The following is a 13,644-nucleotide window of genomic DNA, read 5'->3' on the forward strand; positions in this document are numbered from 1 at the left end:
TTCAATTCCCAGACCAGGCGTTGTGAGTGTTTATTGAGCGAAAACACCTAAAGGTCCACGAGGCTCCGGCAGGGGATGATGGCGAACCCTGCTGTACTCTTTCACCACAACTTTGTCTCACTCTTACTTCCTGTTTCTGTTGTACCTGTAATTCAAAGGGCCAGCCTTGTCACACTGTGTCATGCTGAATATCCCCGAGAACTACGTTAAGGGTACACGTGTCTGTGGAGTGCTCAGCCACTTGCACGTTAATTTCACGAGCAGGCTGTTCCGTTGGTCGGATCAACTGGAACCCTCGACGTCGTAAGCGACAGAGTGCCAACAACACAACAACAATATATGCAAACACATTGCATGTTTGTACATATGCAAATATTTTACATGACTATTGTGTACTTTTCATTGAGCTCTTTATTTTCAAGGTACTGAAAATTATGGCTCTTGCTAGTTACAAAGTTAATATGGATTACATCATCTGAAGATATCCATTGTCACCGTTGTCATCACCACTGCTGTCGCCAACACCATCGCTGTCATTTAATGTTCAAATTCCATGCTGACATGAGTTGGAGAGTTTGGCAGTCTTACAAATCAGAGGACTGCCTTATGCACCAATGTCTTCTTTAACATGGTTTCTACAACTGGATGCTCTTTCTAATATCAACCACTTTACAGGGTGCATTGGGTACTTTTTTGTGATACCAGCACTAGTGATAATTGTCTTGTAATTTGTAAGACTAAGGCCCTAAAATGGCCCTTATAACTAAAGGAAAACAGAAGAGAGAGTGGATAATGATACTGGGTGGAGAGATAAGAGAGTGCTAGGTAAGCGGATGGGCTGGGTTGTAAGGCAGGGAGCAGAAGAGAGGGAAGGAATTAGTGATAGGGTAGAGAAACAGGGAGGGATAGAGATGAAAATGTGATGGGGTAGGTTCTTTTGTTTTTTATGTTTGGAGAATTTCTCTTCACAGACTTATTCTATATTACTGAAACCAGTGATCCTTGACTTGATGTTGTTAATGTTTTGCTTAAACTGTGCAGGTTAACATCTTCAGGAAATACATGCATAGGGAGGAGATTCCAGAGAACCAATGTTTTGGAGTGGAAGGACTTAGAATAGGAGTTTGTGGTTGGGTCCAGGTGAGAACTAATCACAGCAGAGATGATAAAAGGTAGATAAACAAGTGGGTTGAGAGTACTTGGATAGAGGAGTTACAAATCCATCCAGCTCCAAGGAACAGAAGCTGATATAGAATCACTATAGAGGCTATTATTGTAATTATCAATTATAAAACATTTCTTAGGTTTATTTACCTTGGAAGGATAAAAGAATAGACAAGACATAGTATGGTAATAAATTAAATACTGTAACCAGAACAACTGCAGCATTGGGAGTGATCTTCATTCAACCTAAATACAATGGAAGCATGCTGAATCAAGCATTCAGACAGCATTTCTACTTGTGGTCATTCTGTCTTTATTGTAAAGCAAACAAGGTGAGAAAAACAAAATGGAATTGGATATTTGTTAAAAGAGATTTAAGAATGACAGTAACTCTGCTGGTTATTGATGCCTCCTAATAAAATCATAGGTCATAAATATAACAACTTAAAGAAATAGAGTTTAAACTCTATCACAGGATGTTTCCAGGAATAACATTTACTTACCAGGATTTACAGCTGTCATTTCTAGTGTTTGTAGCATTCCTGGGAGTACGCTGAAAGTGTCTTTATGGTTTTGATGAACAGTGAAAGTATTTCCATGGAAATAAACAGTGTGCAAATCAACTTCGTTGCCAAGAGCCATGATATGCCAGCTGACTTTATCATTCATGCACATTTCTGGTTCATAAAGATTCCCATAAAGGTAGCCATTGATACCTACAAAAGATAAGAGGAATTTTTATTTATTATATTTGTAGATCAGTCCATTAAGTGTCTTATAGTGCATAGTTGTGTTCCTCTATACTCACAGTTTAAATTATAACAATTTTGCTGTACTGTACATACAGTTCTGGTTACTTTTTCTGATTAGATGTAGTGCACCTGAGCACTGAATACAATGAGTTCATTATTATTATTATTATTATTATTATTATTATTATTATCATCATCATTATTATTATTTAAGGTGACAAACTGGCAGAACTGTTAATACACGGGACATAATGCGTAGCAGCATTTCATCCATCTTCATGTTCTGAGTTCAAATCCTGTCGAGGTTGACTTTGCCTTTCATCCTTTCAGGGTTGATAAATTAAGTACCAGTGGAACATTGGGGTCGATGTAATTGACTAGTCCCCTCAGCCAAAATTTCAGGCCTTGTGCCTTTAGTAGAAAGGATTATTATAATTACTATCCCTCAAACATTCAGTATACTTCACCTTTATAAATGTTGTTTTGCTTTCAGAAGGAAGAAATCAGTTACCATTTGTTTATAATTAGCATTGTTATACTATTAAATATTGTGTATGTATGGATGTGTTTGTTCTACATATTTGTTATTTATTTTTCAAGTCTTCCCTATAATGTTGAAATTCTTTTTATTTTTTTCTCTGGTTGAATATGAAGGAAAAGTTAAATTGTGAGAGGTATCAAAAGCAACAAACAATAACAAATATCAGATCCTAGTCAATATAACAAATCTCAGTAAGGTGGTGAGCTGGCAGAATCATTAGCACGCCAGGCAAGATTCTTAGCAGCATTTAGTCCGTCTTTAAGTTCTGAGTTCTAATTTCACTGAGGTTGAATATACCTTTCATCCTTTTGGATTCAATAAAATAAGCACCAGTTGAGCACTGGGGTTGATGTAATCGACTTGCCCTCTCCCTTGAAATAGCTGGCTTTGTGCCAACATTTGAAACCAATATAATAAACCTCAGTTAAACTGCTAATCATTTGTTTAGATGTCATTTCAGACTTTTCTCAGTCTGCTTCCTGGCCACAAAGTTTCCATTATGTCTCATTGGAGCGACAGTGTGGTTATTTAACTCTAGATCAGATCTGATCCAACAGACTTATGACCAAAAATATTCCTGTTATGACAATCCTGTCTTCCATTCAGACAAGGAGAGTTCTGGTGGCTCAATAGTCGATCAAAGGAATATCTTGGCAGTCGCTCGACCTGCTAGAAATAGCAACCAACGACACCTTACTGTCACGAAATAAAGAAGATAAATTGGACATGGTTTTTATTTGTTTATTTTTATGCAGCAGCTGGAATGGAATATAAGATGAAAACCTCAGTTCACCGTGTTTCAAAAGCATTGGCTAGTGTATATAAAGGGAAACAACTCTGTTGCTATGATCAAGTAATAAGTATTAACGATATATATATACAAGGTATTGGGATTTGATGGTGAAAGGTACCTGTAATAGTAATAAACCTTGAAAGATTTGGATAGAGAAGTTAGGACATGTATTGAAATATTAGGCTAATTTTTTTAGGATGACATGAGATCAGCTTGTAAAGAGAGATACTTTACTGTCAGCATGTGAAAAACATCATCGTTCTAACTTCCACTTCTCCATGATTGCAAGGATCGCACGAAATTTGTTGAGGAAGATTTTCTACGGCCACATGCCCTTCCTGTCGCTAACCCTCACTTATTTCCAAGCAAGTTATGGCCAGACATGTTTTTTGCTGAATATTGGAAATGAACGACACTATTTGTATAACAGTGAAATTCATTTACAATTATTATGTAAGGACAAGGAGACACACACGCGTGCATGCCCCCCACCACGCACGACAGGGTTCTTTCAATTTTTATCCATCAAATCCACTCACAAGATTTCGGTCAGCCTAGAGCCATGGTAGAAGACACTTTACCAAGGTGTTACACAGTGGGACTGAACCCCGAACCATACTGTTGGGAAGCAAACTTCTTAACCACACAGCCATGTTTGCACCTCAAAACATATTAAAATGTCAGTGTTGGTAGTTGTTTTTCTTTCTTTTTATCATTCTTCAAGAATTCTCTCTCATTTCTCATTATGATCCCACCAAGTTGCTTCATCAAACACATTCTTACTTTAAGAACTAACACCTGTATTTCACCTCATCTTTATCATTCACCTGGTATTTATTTAATCACCCATGGGAAGATAAAGAACCTGAAGATCCGAATATGTCATTAACTTACCTTAATCTTTTCACTGTGGAAAACAGATATATTTAAATAATAATTTAATTTCTCTTCACTGCAGAAAGCAGTTTTATGTACCAATCCATCTCTTTTGGGGGAATGTCATGCTTGAAACTATTTATTGTTGAGATATGCCAAGTTTATTGAGACAACATGACTTGCAGAAAATACCAATTCTATTTTTGGTAGATATTTACCATCATTACAGGAATAACCCATGAAATGGGTCAAAACAATTGTAGTGATTAATAGATATTCTCATATCTTCCATCTTCTGTGTCTCTTCGGCAAAAGAGACTGATAGAATAAGTACAAGGCCTAAAAAAAATAAGTACTGGGGTCAACTCATTTGACTAAACCTTTCAAGGTGGTGCCCTAGCATGGCTGCAGTCTAATGACTGAAACAAGGAAAAGATAAAAAAATAAAATGTAATCCACTTGAGTACCTACCATGCATCAAATTTGATTCCATAAAATCTTCATCCTCTACATCAACAGAATCAGGATTTATAGCATACTTTTCAATGTTCTTTTTCAAGTACCAAGAATTGTTTTCGTCAGTCACCGTAAACATGAGAAAGAACTCTTTATCTACGTTTTTCTGAAAAGGGAGAAAATAAATGAAAAGATGATAAAATAACAAAATCAAAATTACGTCCAGTGTTATCTTTTATCTTTTACTTGTTTCAGTTATAAGACTGTGACCATGCTGGGGCACCGTCTTGAAGAACTTTTGGTCGAATGAAATGAACCCAGTATTTTCTTTTCTAAGCCTAATATTTATTCTATTAATCTCGTTTGACAAACTGCTAAGTTATGGGGATGTAAACAAACCAACACCAGTTGTGAAGTGGTGTGGGAAACAAAGACACACACACACACACACACACACATATGAGGAGCTTCTTTCAGTTTCTGTCTATCAAAACCACTTATAAGGCTTTGGTTAGCCCAAGGCTATAGTAGAAAATACTTACCCAAGGTGCCACACAGTGGGACTGAACCCAGACCTATGTGGTTGGAAGGCAAGATTCTTACAACACAGCCATGTGAATAAAGGTTTCTGTGTTTCTGTAAGGCAAATAAAGGCATTTCATCTGTCTTTATGTTTTGAATTCAAATTCCACCATGGTTAACCCCTTTCAGGGTTGATGTAATAAGAACCAGTCAAGTAAAGGGGTTGATGTAATCAATTAGCCCCCTCCCTCCAAATTTCAGGCCATGTGCCTAAAGTAGAAAGGATTATTATTATTATTAATGTGGCAAGCAAGCAAAATCATTAGTACACCAGACAAAATGAATAATCTGGTACAGAGAGATAACAAGATGGTGAGAGTAGGATACTATGCTAAGAGAAGTAAAACTGAGTGAAGAGGAATGAACAGGCAGAAGGAAGTGATACTTGAGAAGTTAGCAATTAGTGATGGGGAAACCAAAAGCTAATAATGAAAGACAACAACAGAATTGAACAATGAAGAAAAAATGATGGGAAAAGCAGAAAAATGACAAAATGAAAAAATGAAAAAATTTAAAGATGACAAGAAGCTGAGATAGTGTGAAAGGTTTTAATAGATTACATGAACAGTGAGGAGGCCCTTGGAAATCCTCATTTGAAAATCCCAGCTAATTTTTTTTTGTGTGTGTCTACCATTATGTTTTGAGTTCAAATACCACCAAAGTCAACTTTACCTTTCACTCTTTTGGGGTTGGTGAAAGAAGTACCAGTTGAGCACTGGAGCCAATGCAGTCAACTTCTGTCTCCCCTCAGAATTGTTGGCTTAGTTCCAAAATTAGAAATTATTATTATTATTATTAGAGGTGCTATCTCCTACAAAGAGAACAGAGAACAGGATTGCAGGGGCATGAAGAGAACACAAAGTACGCAAGTCCAGAGCCAACTCCTTTCTTTCAGTCCCAACAGAGCCTTCCAAACATGGATCAGACTGATTGGCTACAACTGGATACACTGTATCCTGTCTTTTTTTCTGTGTGATGTCCTTGTGAACATCAACAATGACAGGCTAACTAATAATAATAATAATAATCATCATCATTATTGTTTAACGTCTGCTTTCCATGCTGGCATGGGTTGGACAGTTTGACTGAGGACTGGCAAGCCAGGAGGCTGAACCAGGGTCCAATCTGATCTGCCCTTCCTAACACCAACCACTCTGAAAGTGCAGTGGGTGCTTTTTATGTGTCACCGATAATAATAATAATAATAATAATAATAATAATAATAATAATCCTTTATACTATAGGCACAAGGCTTTAAATTTGTGGGGAGGGGTTAAGTCAATTACATCGACTCCAGTACTCAGCTGGTACTTAATTTATCAACCCCGAAAGATGAAAGGCAGAGTCGACCTCGGCAGAACTTGAACTCAGAACATAGCAACGGGAAAAATACTGCTAAGCATTTCACCTAGCATGCTAATGATTCTACCAGCTCACCACCTTAATAATGATAATAATAATAATGATAATGATGATTTCATTTAATTGCCACCAGGGCAAAGGATGAGGGGGACAATGCAAAACAGATACAAAATGTGAGGGTTTGCATATAATGAAATGATAAAATAAATAAATAAATAAATAAAATAATAAAAAAAAGGTGTAAGTATACACTGTATACTATGAAAAGGAAGAGAAGTATACATAGTATACAAAGGTTAACAAAAAAAGTGGAGGGTGATAGATGGTTCTAATACCCTTTTAAAATTAAAAAAAAATTTTTAATTTAAATTTTATTTTTATACAACATAATATTACATGGGCTTTTGCTACACTTTGATTATAAACGTTTTCCCTCTGAGTCCTTAATGTTTTCCTAGATCCCAGTATAGTGTCCTAAGTTTCATAGCGTACTGAAAATAACGACAAGAGTTAATGTCACCCTACTCTACCTCTTTTATGGGCATTTGTTGTTGTTGTTGGCACTCCGTCGCTTATGATGTTGAAGGTTCCAGTTGATCCGATCAACAGAACAGCCTGCTCGTAAAATTAACGTGCAAGTGGCTGAGCACTCCACAGACACGTGTACCCTTAACGTAGTTCTCAGGGATATTCAGCGTGACACAGTGTGACAAGGCTGGCCCTTTGAATTACAGGTACAACAGAACCAGGAAGAAAGAGTGAGAGAAAGTTGTGGTGAAAGAGTACAGCAGGTTTCGCCACCATCCCCTGCCGGAGTTTCGTGGAGCTATAGGTGTTTTCACTCAATAAACACTCACAACGTCCGGTCTGGGAATCGAAATCGCAATCCTATGACCGCGAGTCTGCTGCCCTAACCACTGGGCCATTGCATCTCCACTATGGACATTTACTGCTATCTAATTGACTCTTTCTAGAGTTTATTTCTTTTTGTGGCAAGGGGTACTCATGACAGTAAGGAATTAAAGTTTGTTTCTTTTTGTGGTGAGGGGTATTCATGGCATTAAGAAATTAAGAAATAGTAAGAAATAAAGGAATAGGAGAAACATCTAGCAATATTTATTTATGATCAGCAGCCAGCTCTGAGCTGTCAACTCACAATGTTCTTTATTCTATGTAGCATTCTAGCCTTAGATCTTTTGTTGAAGAACCCCACTGTCCAAGATCTCCCTGAACACCAAGGGCAAGTGCCCTCACCAATTCCCTAATAATAATTATTATTATTAAGGTGGCCAGGTGGCAGAAACATTAGCATTCTGGAGAAAATGCTTCATGGTATTTCTTCCAGTTTCACATTGTGAGTTCAAATTCTGTTGAGGTCGACTTTCCTTTTGGAATTAATAAAATAAATACCAATTAAGCACTTGGTTGATGTCATTAACTAGACTCATTACCCTAAAATTCAGGCCTTGTGCCTATAGTAGAAAGGAGCATTGTTGTTGCTACCTCCACTGCCACTGCTGTCACCCTCACCACCACCACCACCATAATCATCAGTAATGGAGGAGTATAGAATACCAGTACCATATGCTGTGCAGAGTTAGACTTATCTTATGGTCCTAGTTTAAATTTTGCCATGGTCAAGTTTACTGGTCAGCTTTACCTTTACTTTTAATTAGATATGATATCTCCCTCAAGAAATTCATCATCATCATTATTTTGATGTCTACTTTTCCATGCATGCATGGGCCAGAAGAGAGTACATTGGAGCAAAATTTTCTATGGCTGGATGCCCTTCATGATACCAGCCTGCACTTGTTTCCAAAGTCCTACTGTATTGAATCACAAACATCCCAAACTTGGCCACATGAAGAACTGGGAACAAGCAACATTGTTTAAATCAGCCTTTTGTTTACTACTGTGGTATGATGTCAGCAACTGGGGAGCTGACCTCTGACCGGAACCGTGAACTGACCGGAATGGCGAGCTGACCAGAAGAGGAAGAAGGGCCGAGGGAGCCTCGATTGGGATTTCGTGCCCTTTTCGAACGGGGTTGTTGTGAGGAGAGGACGTGCCAAGCAATCGTCTAGGTGTTGGGAGAAGCAGCTGCTATTTCTAGTGTTCTTCGGGTCGGGGCGAGCCGCGAGGATCGGATACCGCAGGACAGACTCGTGCAAAGGAAGGAAAAACCGAGGTAAGCCAATTACTTATTCTCGCACGCATACACCACAACTACAAAGTGTGTACAATATGTCGAGACATATTAAGAAGATTGGATGTGCTTTTGCACTGTGAGGGTGACCCCCTTCGGTTATGAATGACCATGGGATAGTACCTAGAAAGTTACCCTCTGAGGCACAAGTCTGGGCAAGGTTATTTATGGAAGACCAGTAGTTGCTCATGCATACCAGCCTCCCTTCTGCACACCACCGATGTTATCCAAGGGAAAGACAAAGGCCAATACAGCTTGGTACCAGTGACGTTGCAACTCATTTCTACAGCTGAGTGAACTGGAGCAACGTGAAATAAAGTGTCTTGCTCAAAAACACAACACGCAGACTGGTCCAGGAATCAAACTCACAATCTCACAATCATAAGCTCAACACTCTAACCACTGAGCCATGCACCTTCAGTCTTTTGCACTAGACGGCAAGCAAATGACATCATTGTTGTTGTCGTCGTTGTCCATCTCTCCATCATTGTCATTGTCGCTGACCTCCTCCTCGACATCATCATCATTATCATCATCATCATCATTTAGCATCTGTTTTCCATGCCGGCATGGGTTAGGCAGTTTGACTGGAACTGGTAAGCCAGAGAGCTGTGCCAGGCTTCAGTCTGATTTGGTCTGGTTTCTATGGTTGGATGCTCTCCCTAATACCAACCACAGAGGCTTGCTGTTACTATTTACAACCAGTAAACACTCATGAAGATGAAAGGAAATACAAACACATATGCACACACACATACACGCACACACAGGCATGCGTGCGCATGTACAGACACGCGTGCGCATGCACAGACATGCGTGCACGCATACAGTGGGCTTCTTTTAGTTTCCATCTACAAAATCCACTCACAAGGCTTTGATCAGTATGGAGCTCTAGGAGGAAACACTTGCCCAATGTGCTATGCTGAACCCAAAACCTTGTGGTTGGTAAGTAAACTGTTTATCATAGTTTTGCTTATAAATTCTAGTAAAATAAAGGTCTTTAAAATGAAAACAAGAATGTCCAGTGGAAATGAAACCAAAACCACATGCTTGGGAAATGAACTTCTTAACCACGCAGCCATGCATACACTTTCAGAAGTATATGAGGGGGTGCTGACAAGTTCCTGGCTTTAAGGGTATCATGAAAGGCCTGGCTGGAGGCCCAACCTTCTAAGTTCTTTTACAGGGCTTAGAAAAACTGAAGGGCCACTGCAATAAGTGTGTGAATCTGAGAGAGGAATACGTTGAATAAAATCATAATTAACTGATTCTCCTATATTTTCTTTTACCCAAAGCCAGAAACTTTTCAGCACCTCTTGTATTATTGTTTCACTTCACAAACAAACATAAAATTTATTTTTTAAGCCATTATATAATGGGAAGAAGATCGACAATTTTATCATGGCTGACACAAACCAACATACTACCAAAGAAAATTTCTTTCTCATTAAAAAAGAAACATGGAGTGGCTGTGTGGTAAGTAGCTTGCTTACCAACCACATGGTCCCGGGTTCAGTCCCACTGCGTGGCATCTTGGGCAAGTGTCTTCTACTATAGCCTCGGGCCGACCAAAGCCTTGTGAGTGGATTTGGTAGACGGAAACTGAAAGAAGCCCGTCGTATATATGTATATGTATATATATATGTATGTGTGTTTGTGTGTCTGTGTTTGTCCCTCCAACATCGCTTGACAACCGATGCTGGTGTGTTTATGTCCCCGTAACTTAGCGGTTCGGCAAAAGAGACCGATAGAATAAATACTAGGCTTCCAAAGAATAAGTCCTGGGGTCGATTTGCTTGATTAAAGGTGGTGCTCCAGCATGGCCGCAGTGAAATGGCTGAAACAAGTAAAAGAAGAAAAAAAAGAAAAAAATGACAGTTCTCACCTGTTTTCTTTGGCTATTAAGACTACCTTTTTTGCATATAAGCAATGGCCCAACAAGGCCAGAGTATGTGTCTTTCATGGTGTTTACTTCTGATGCATACATCTTAGTTAAGCAGTCAGGATCTTTTTCAAGTGGTTCCATTTCTTTTGTTACATACCAGTAGTAAGTTTTCTGGCTATGTGGTTCAACAATACCTACAATAGAATAATGTTTTTAAGAAAGAAATATTTTAATGCTTAAACTTCTGCTTAGCAAATTAGATCAAATGAGAGTCAAGACTATTGAAAAGGTTGCAAAACGCAACGAAAATTTTAGGAAAATAAAAATAATAAGTGAAAATTTTAAAGGTGAGTGTGTTAAATTTTAAGGCACGATAAGAAAATGACTCTCCCCAGACACAACAGAATATGCTTCAACACACGGAATCACATAAAAAATCTTGCAAACCAAATCCAAAAACAAAATTAGATCAAATTTAATTGATTAATGTTCACATTAGTTATTCTACTGTATATGGTTATTCACCCACAATTTTTTTTTTTTTGTTACATTTACAACAAATTTTTTATTAATTTTTAGAAGAAAGCAAAATTCCCTAAAACTCCATGCCAACCATCCGTCATGTATGATTTCCTGCTGGAGATTAATTCCAGATTCCAGTCTATCACAAGTAACATTCCCAGAAGATCTGAAGGTAGGTGAACTGACACTACAAAAAAATTAAGTTTCCTGTCCAGAGAAACACATAGTAGTGACGGCTTGTATGAACTACCACCTAATAGATAAAAGCTGCTGAAGAGATTTAGTATCATTTGTTGACGAACTCAATGGAGAAACATACAACATCCTTAATAAAATTTTTACATGCTTTAAGTTTAGGATAATATGCCTAATAGTGGACATTTTAACTCTAAAATAAATTGAAAATTATCCTATTATAAAGATTTGGAAATTGAGATAACCAGAATGTGAGGATTGAAAAGAGACACTAGCACTACTAAATTTTATATAGTTTATAGATTATTTTCAATACTGTTAAAAAAATAAAGAAAACTAAAATTCTATATATACCTAAGGTAAACAGACAGAGCTGTGTTGGGCTGTGCAATGAAAATACATAATAAAAATAATACTATTAAGTTCTTACATAGGTGCAAGACCTCAAATGTAAGAGGTGTGTTGCTAGGGCATAATTGGTATTTTTTATTGATCCCTAAAGAATGAAAGGCAAAGATAATTTCAGCAGGATTGAACTTGGAGCACCAAGGAATGTAACTAAATATCACAAGAGATTTTGCTGATTCTGCTAATCAAATGTCTTTACAATAATATGTTCACTCAAATTCCTCTAACAATAACAACTTTCTTCATCCTTTGGCTTAGTGGTTAGGGTGTTGTACTTATGGTTGTAAAATCATGGTTTCAATTCCCAGTCCAGTGGTGTGTTGCATTCTTGAGCAAAACACTTCATTTCACATTGCTCTAGTTCACTCAGCTGTAAGTGGGTAACTTTGCAATGGGTTAATATACAAGGGTGAGATAGTGACTCTGGAAAATCCCTGAATGGAGGTTTCAAGAGACACATTTTGTGTTCAGGGTTTGAAAGAATGGATAATACAACTTGTACTGTGAATCCCAACTGGTCGGGATTGGTTGTTCAACCCCATTGAAGGTCAGTCAATCAAAGATCAGTTTCTTTACTGCATGATTAACCTATCCACTTACCAGTATTCAAAAACCTACCTGTGGAGTATATCCTGAGATGATACACTCAAGAACTTTCCAATTCTCAGTTTTACTATTATCAACCTTTCCCTTACTCCAGTGAAACTCACCACTCTATTTATAAACTATATACAAACCAAGATACCAGCATCATAAACTCCTTCTAGACATTTTTCCACACAATCTTTTACTTCTGCACTTATCTTTCCCTCACCACTTCCTTCCTATCTTGTTTCTGACATACTACATATGTCCACTCTCCTTCTGATCAATGCCTCCACAACTTCCTTGGTCTCCGTCATCATCCTTGTATTCTATACTGCAAGCCTTTTATATTCTAATCTCTGCAGGAGACACTTCTTTTAAAATAAGAACACACTAATTAATGTAGCCCTAGATGCACTCTGTCAAGAAAAATAAATGGATTATTTGACTTACAAATAACTGATCACTCATATTATACTGTGTAGTGAGGCTGCTGAAAAGTTTTGAATCATCTCACTTAGGTCCCTGCTTTAGAACCACAATCCAACTATATTGCCATAAAAGGCAAAGGCCAGCTACAAGAAATTAACTGTATTGCCTTAAATGGCATTAATGTTTATGTGAACATGATTTGACCAATCAGATTAGCTGGTGTATAACGAAATAAGTAGTAGACTTGAAAGTGAGTTTTGTGAATTTTCTCACCAAATAGTTCTGCTGAAGGTTCTAGAAGCTTGAGTGAATGTTATAAAATGTTGGGATATTGAACTGCTGAACAAGACAGCCTCAGGTGCTATACAGAACTCTGTTGGTCAGTCCTGTGTCAAGGTGTTCTCACTTTTTCTACTTCTTATTCTGTCTTTAATAATCATCAATGATTTTCTTATAAACAACTAAATTATTTTATGCAATGAAGACCTTTAGCTATCACAGTAACTATCTCTTGTATGATGTTTTATTCAAATAGTTGTTATATATATGTAAATGCATATGTTTTGAGTAATAAAAAATATGGAAACTTAGAAAAATATTAGTATGGTCATTTTTGCCTTCACACACAACCTTGTATAATATTTTGTACAACAATGAATCTATTAAGATCTATTAGAATGATGACCCAATAAAACGTTCTTGTTTTCAGGAGAGTGTGATACATTACTCTTTTACTTGTTTCAGTCTTTTGACTGCGGCCATGCTGGAGCACCGCCTTCAGTTGAGCAAATCGACCCCAGGACTTATTCTTTGGAAGTCTAGTACTTATTCTATTGGTCTCTTTTCCCGAACAAACGTAAACACACCACCATCAGTTGTCAA

The 13,644-nt window shown here is 37.6% G+C and overlaps 1 protein-coding gene across 1 annotated transcript in view; it reads right to left on the reverse strand.

The window, feature by feature from the left end:
* The window catches only part of LOC106870385 (hephaestin-like protein), a 65,307-nt gene that overhangs the window by 21,494 nt on the left and 30,169 nt on the right, over window positions 1-13,644 (reverse strand). Inside the window, exons 8-10 of the mRNA XM_014916428.2 lie at window positions 10,621-10,814; window positions 4,598-4,748; window positions 1,668-1,880 (exon numbers count right to left, since the gene is read on the reverse strand). Coding sequence (XP_014771914.1) covers window positions 1,668-1,880; window positions 4,598-4,748; window positions 10,621-10,814 — 558 coding nt within the window. The remainder of the gene's footprint in view (window positions 1-1,667; window positions 1,881-4,597; window positions 4,749-10,620; window positions 10,815-13,644) is intronic.

This window comes from Octopus bimaculoides, chromosome 2 (genome assembly GCF_001194135.2).
Source record: "Octopus bimaculoides isolate UCB-OBI-ISO-001 chromosome 2, ASM119413v2, whole genome shotgun sequence".
In the NCBI taxonomy this organism is placed as follows: Eukaryota; Metazoa; Mollusca; class Cephalopoda; order Octopoda; family Octopodidae; genus Octopus; species Octopus bimaculoides.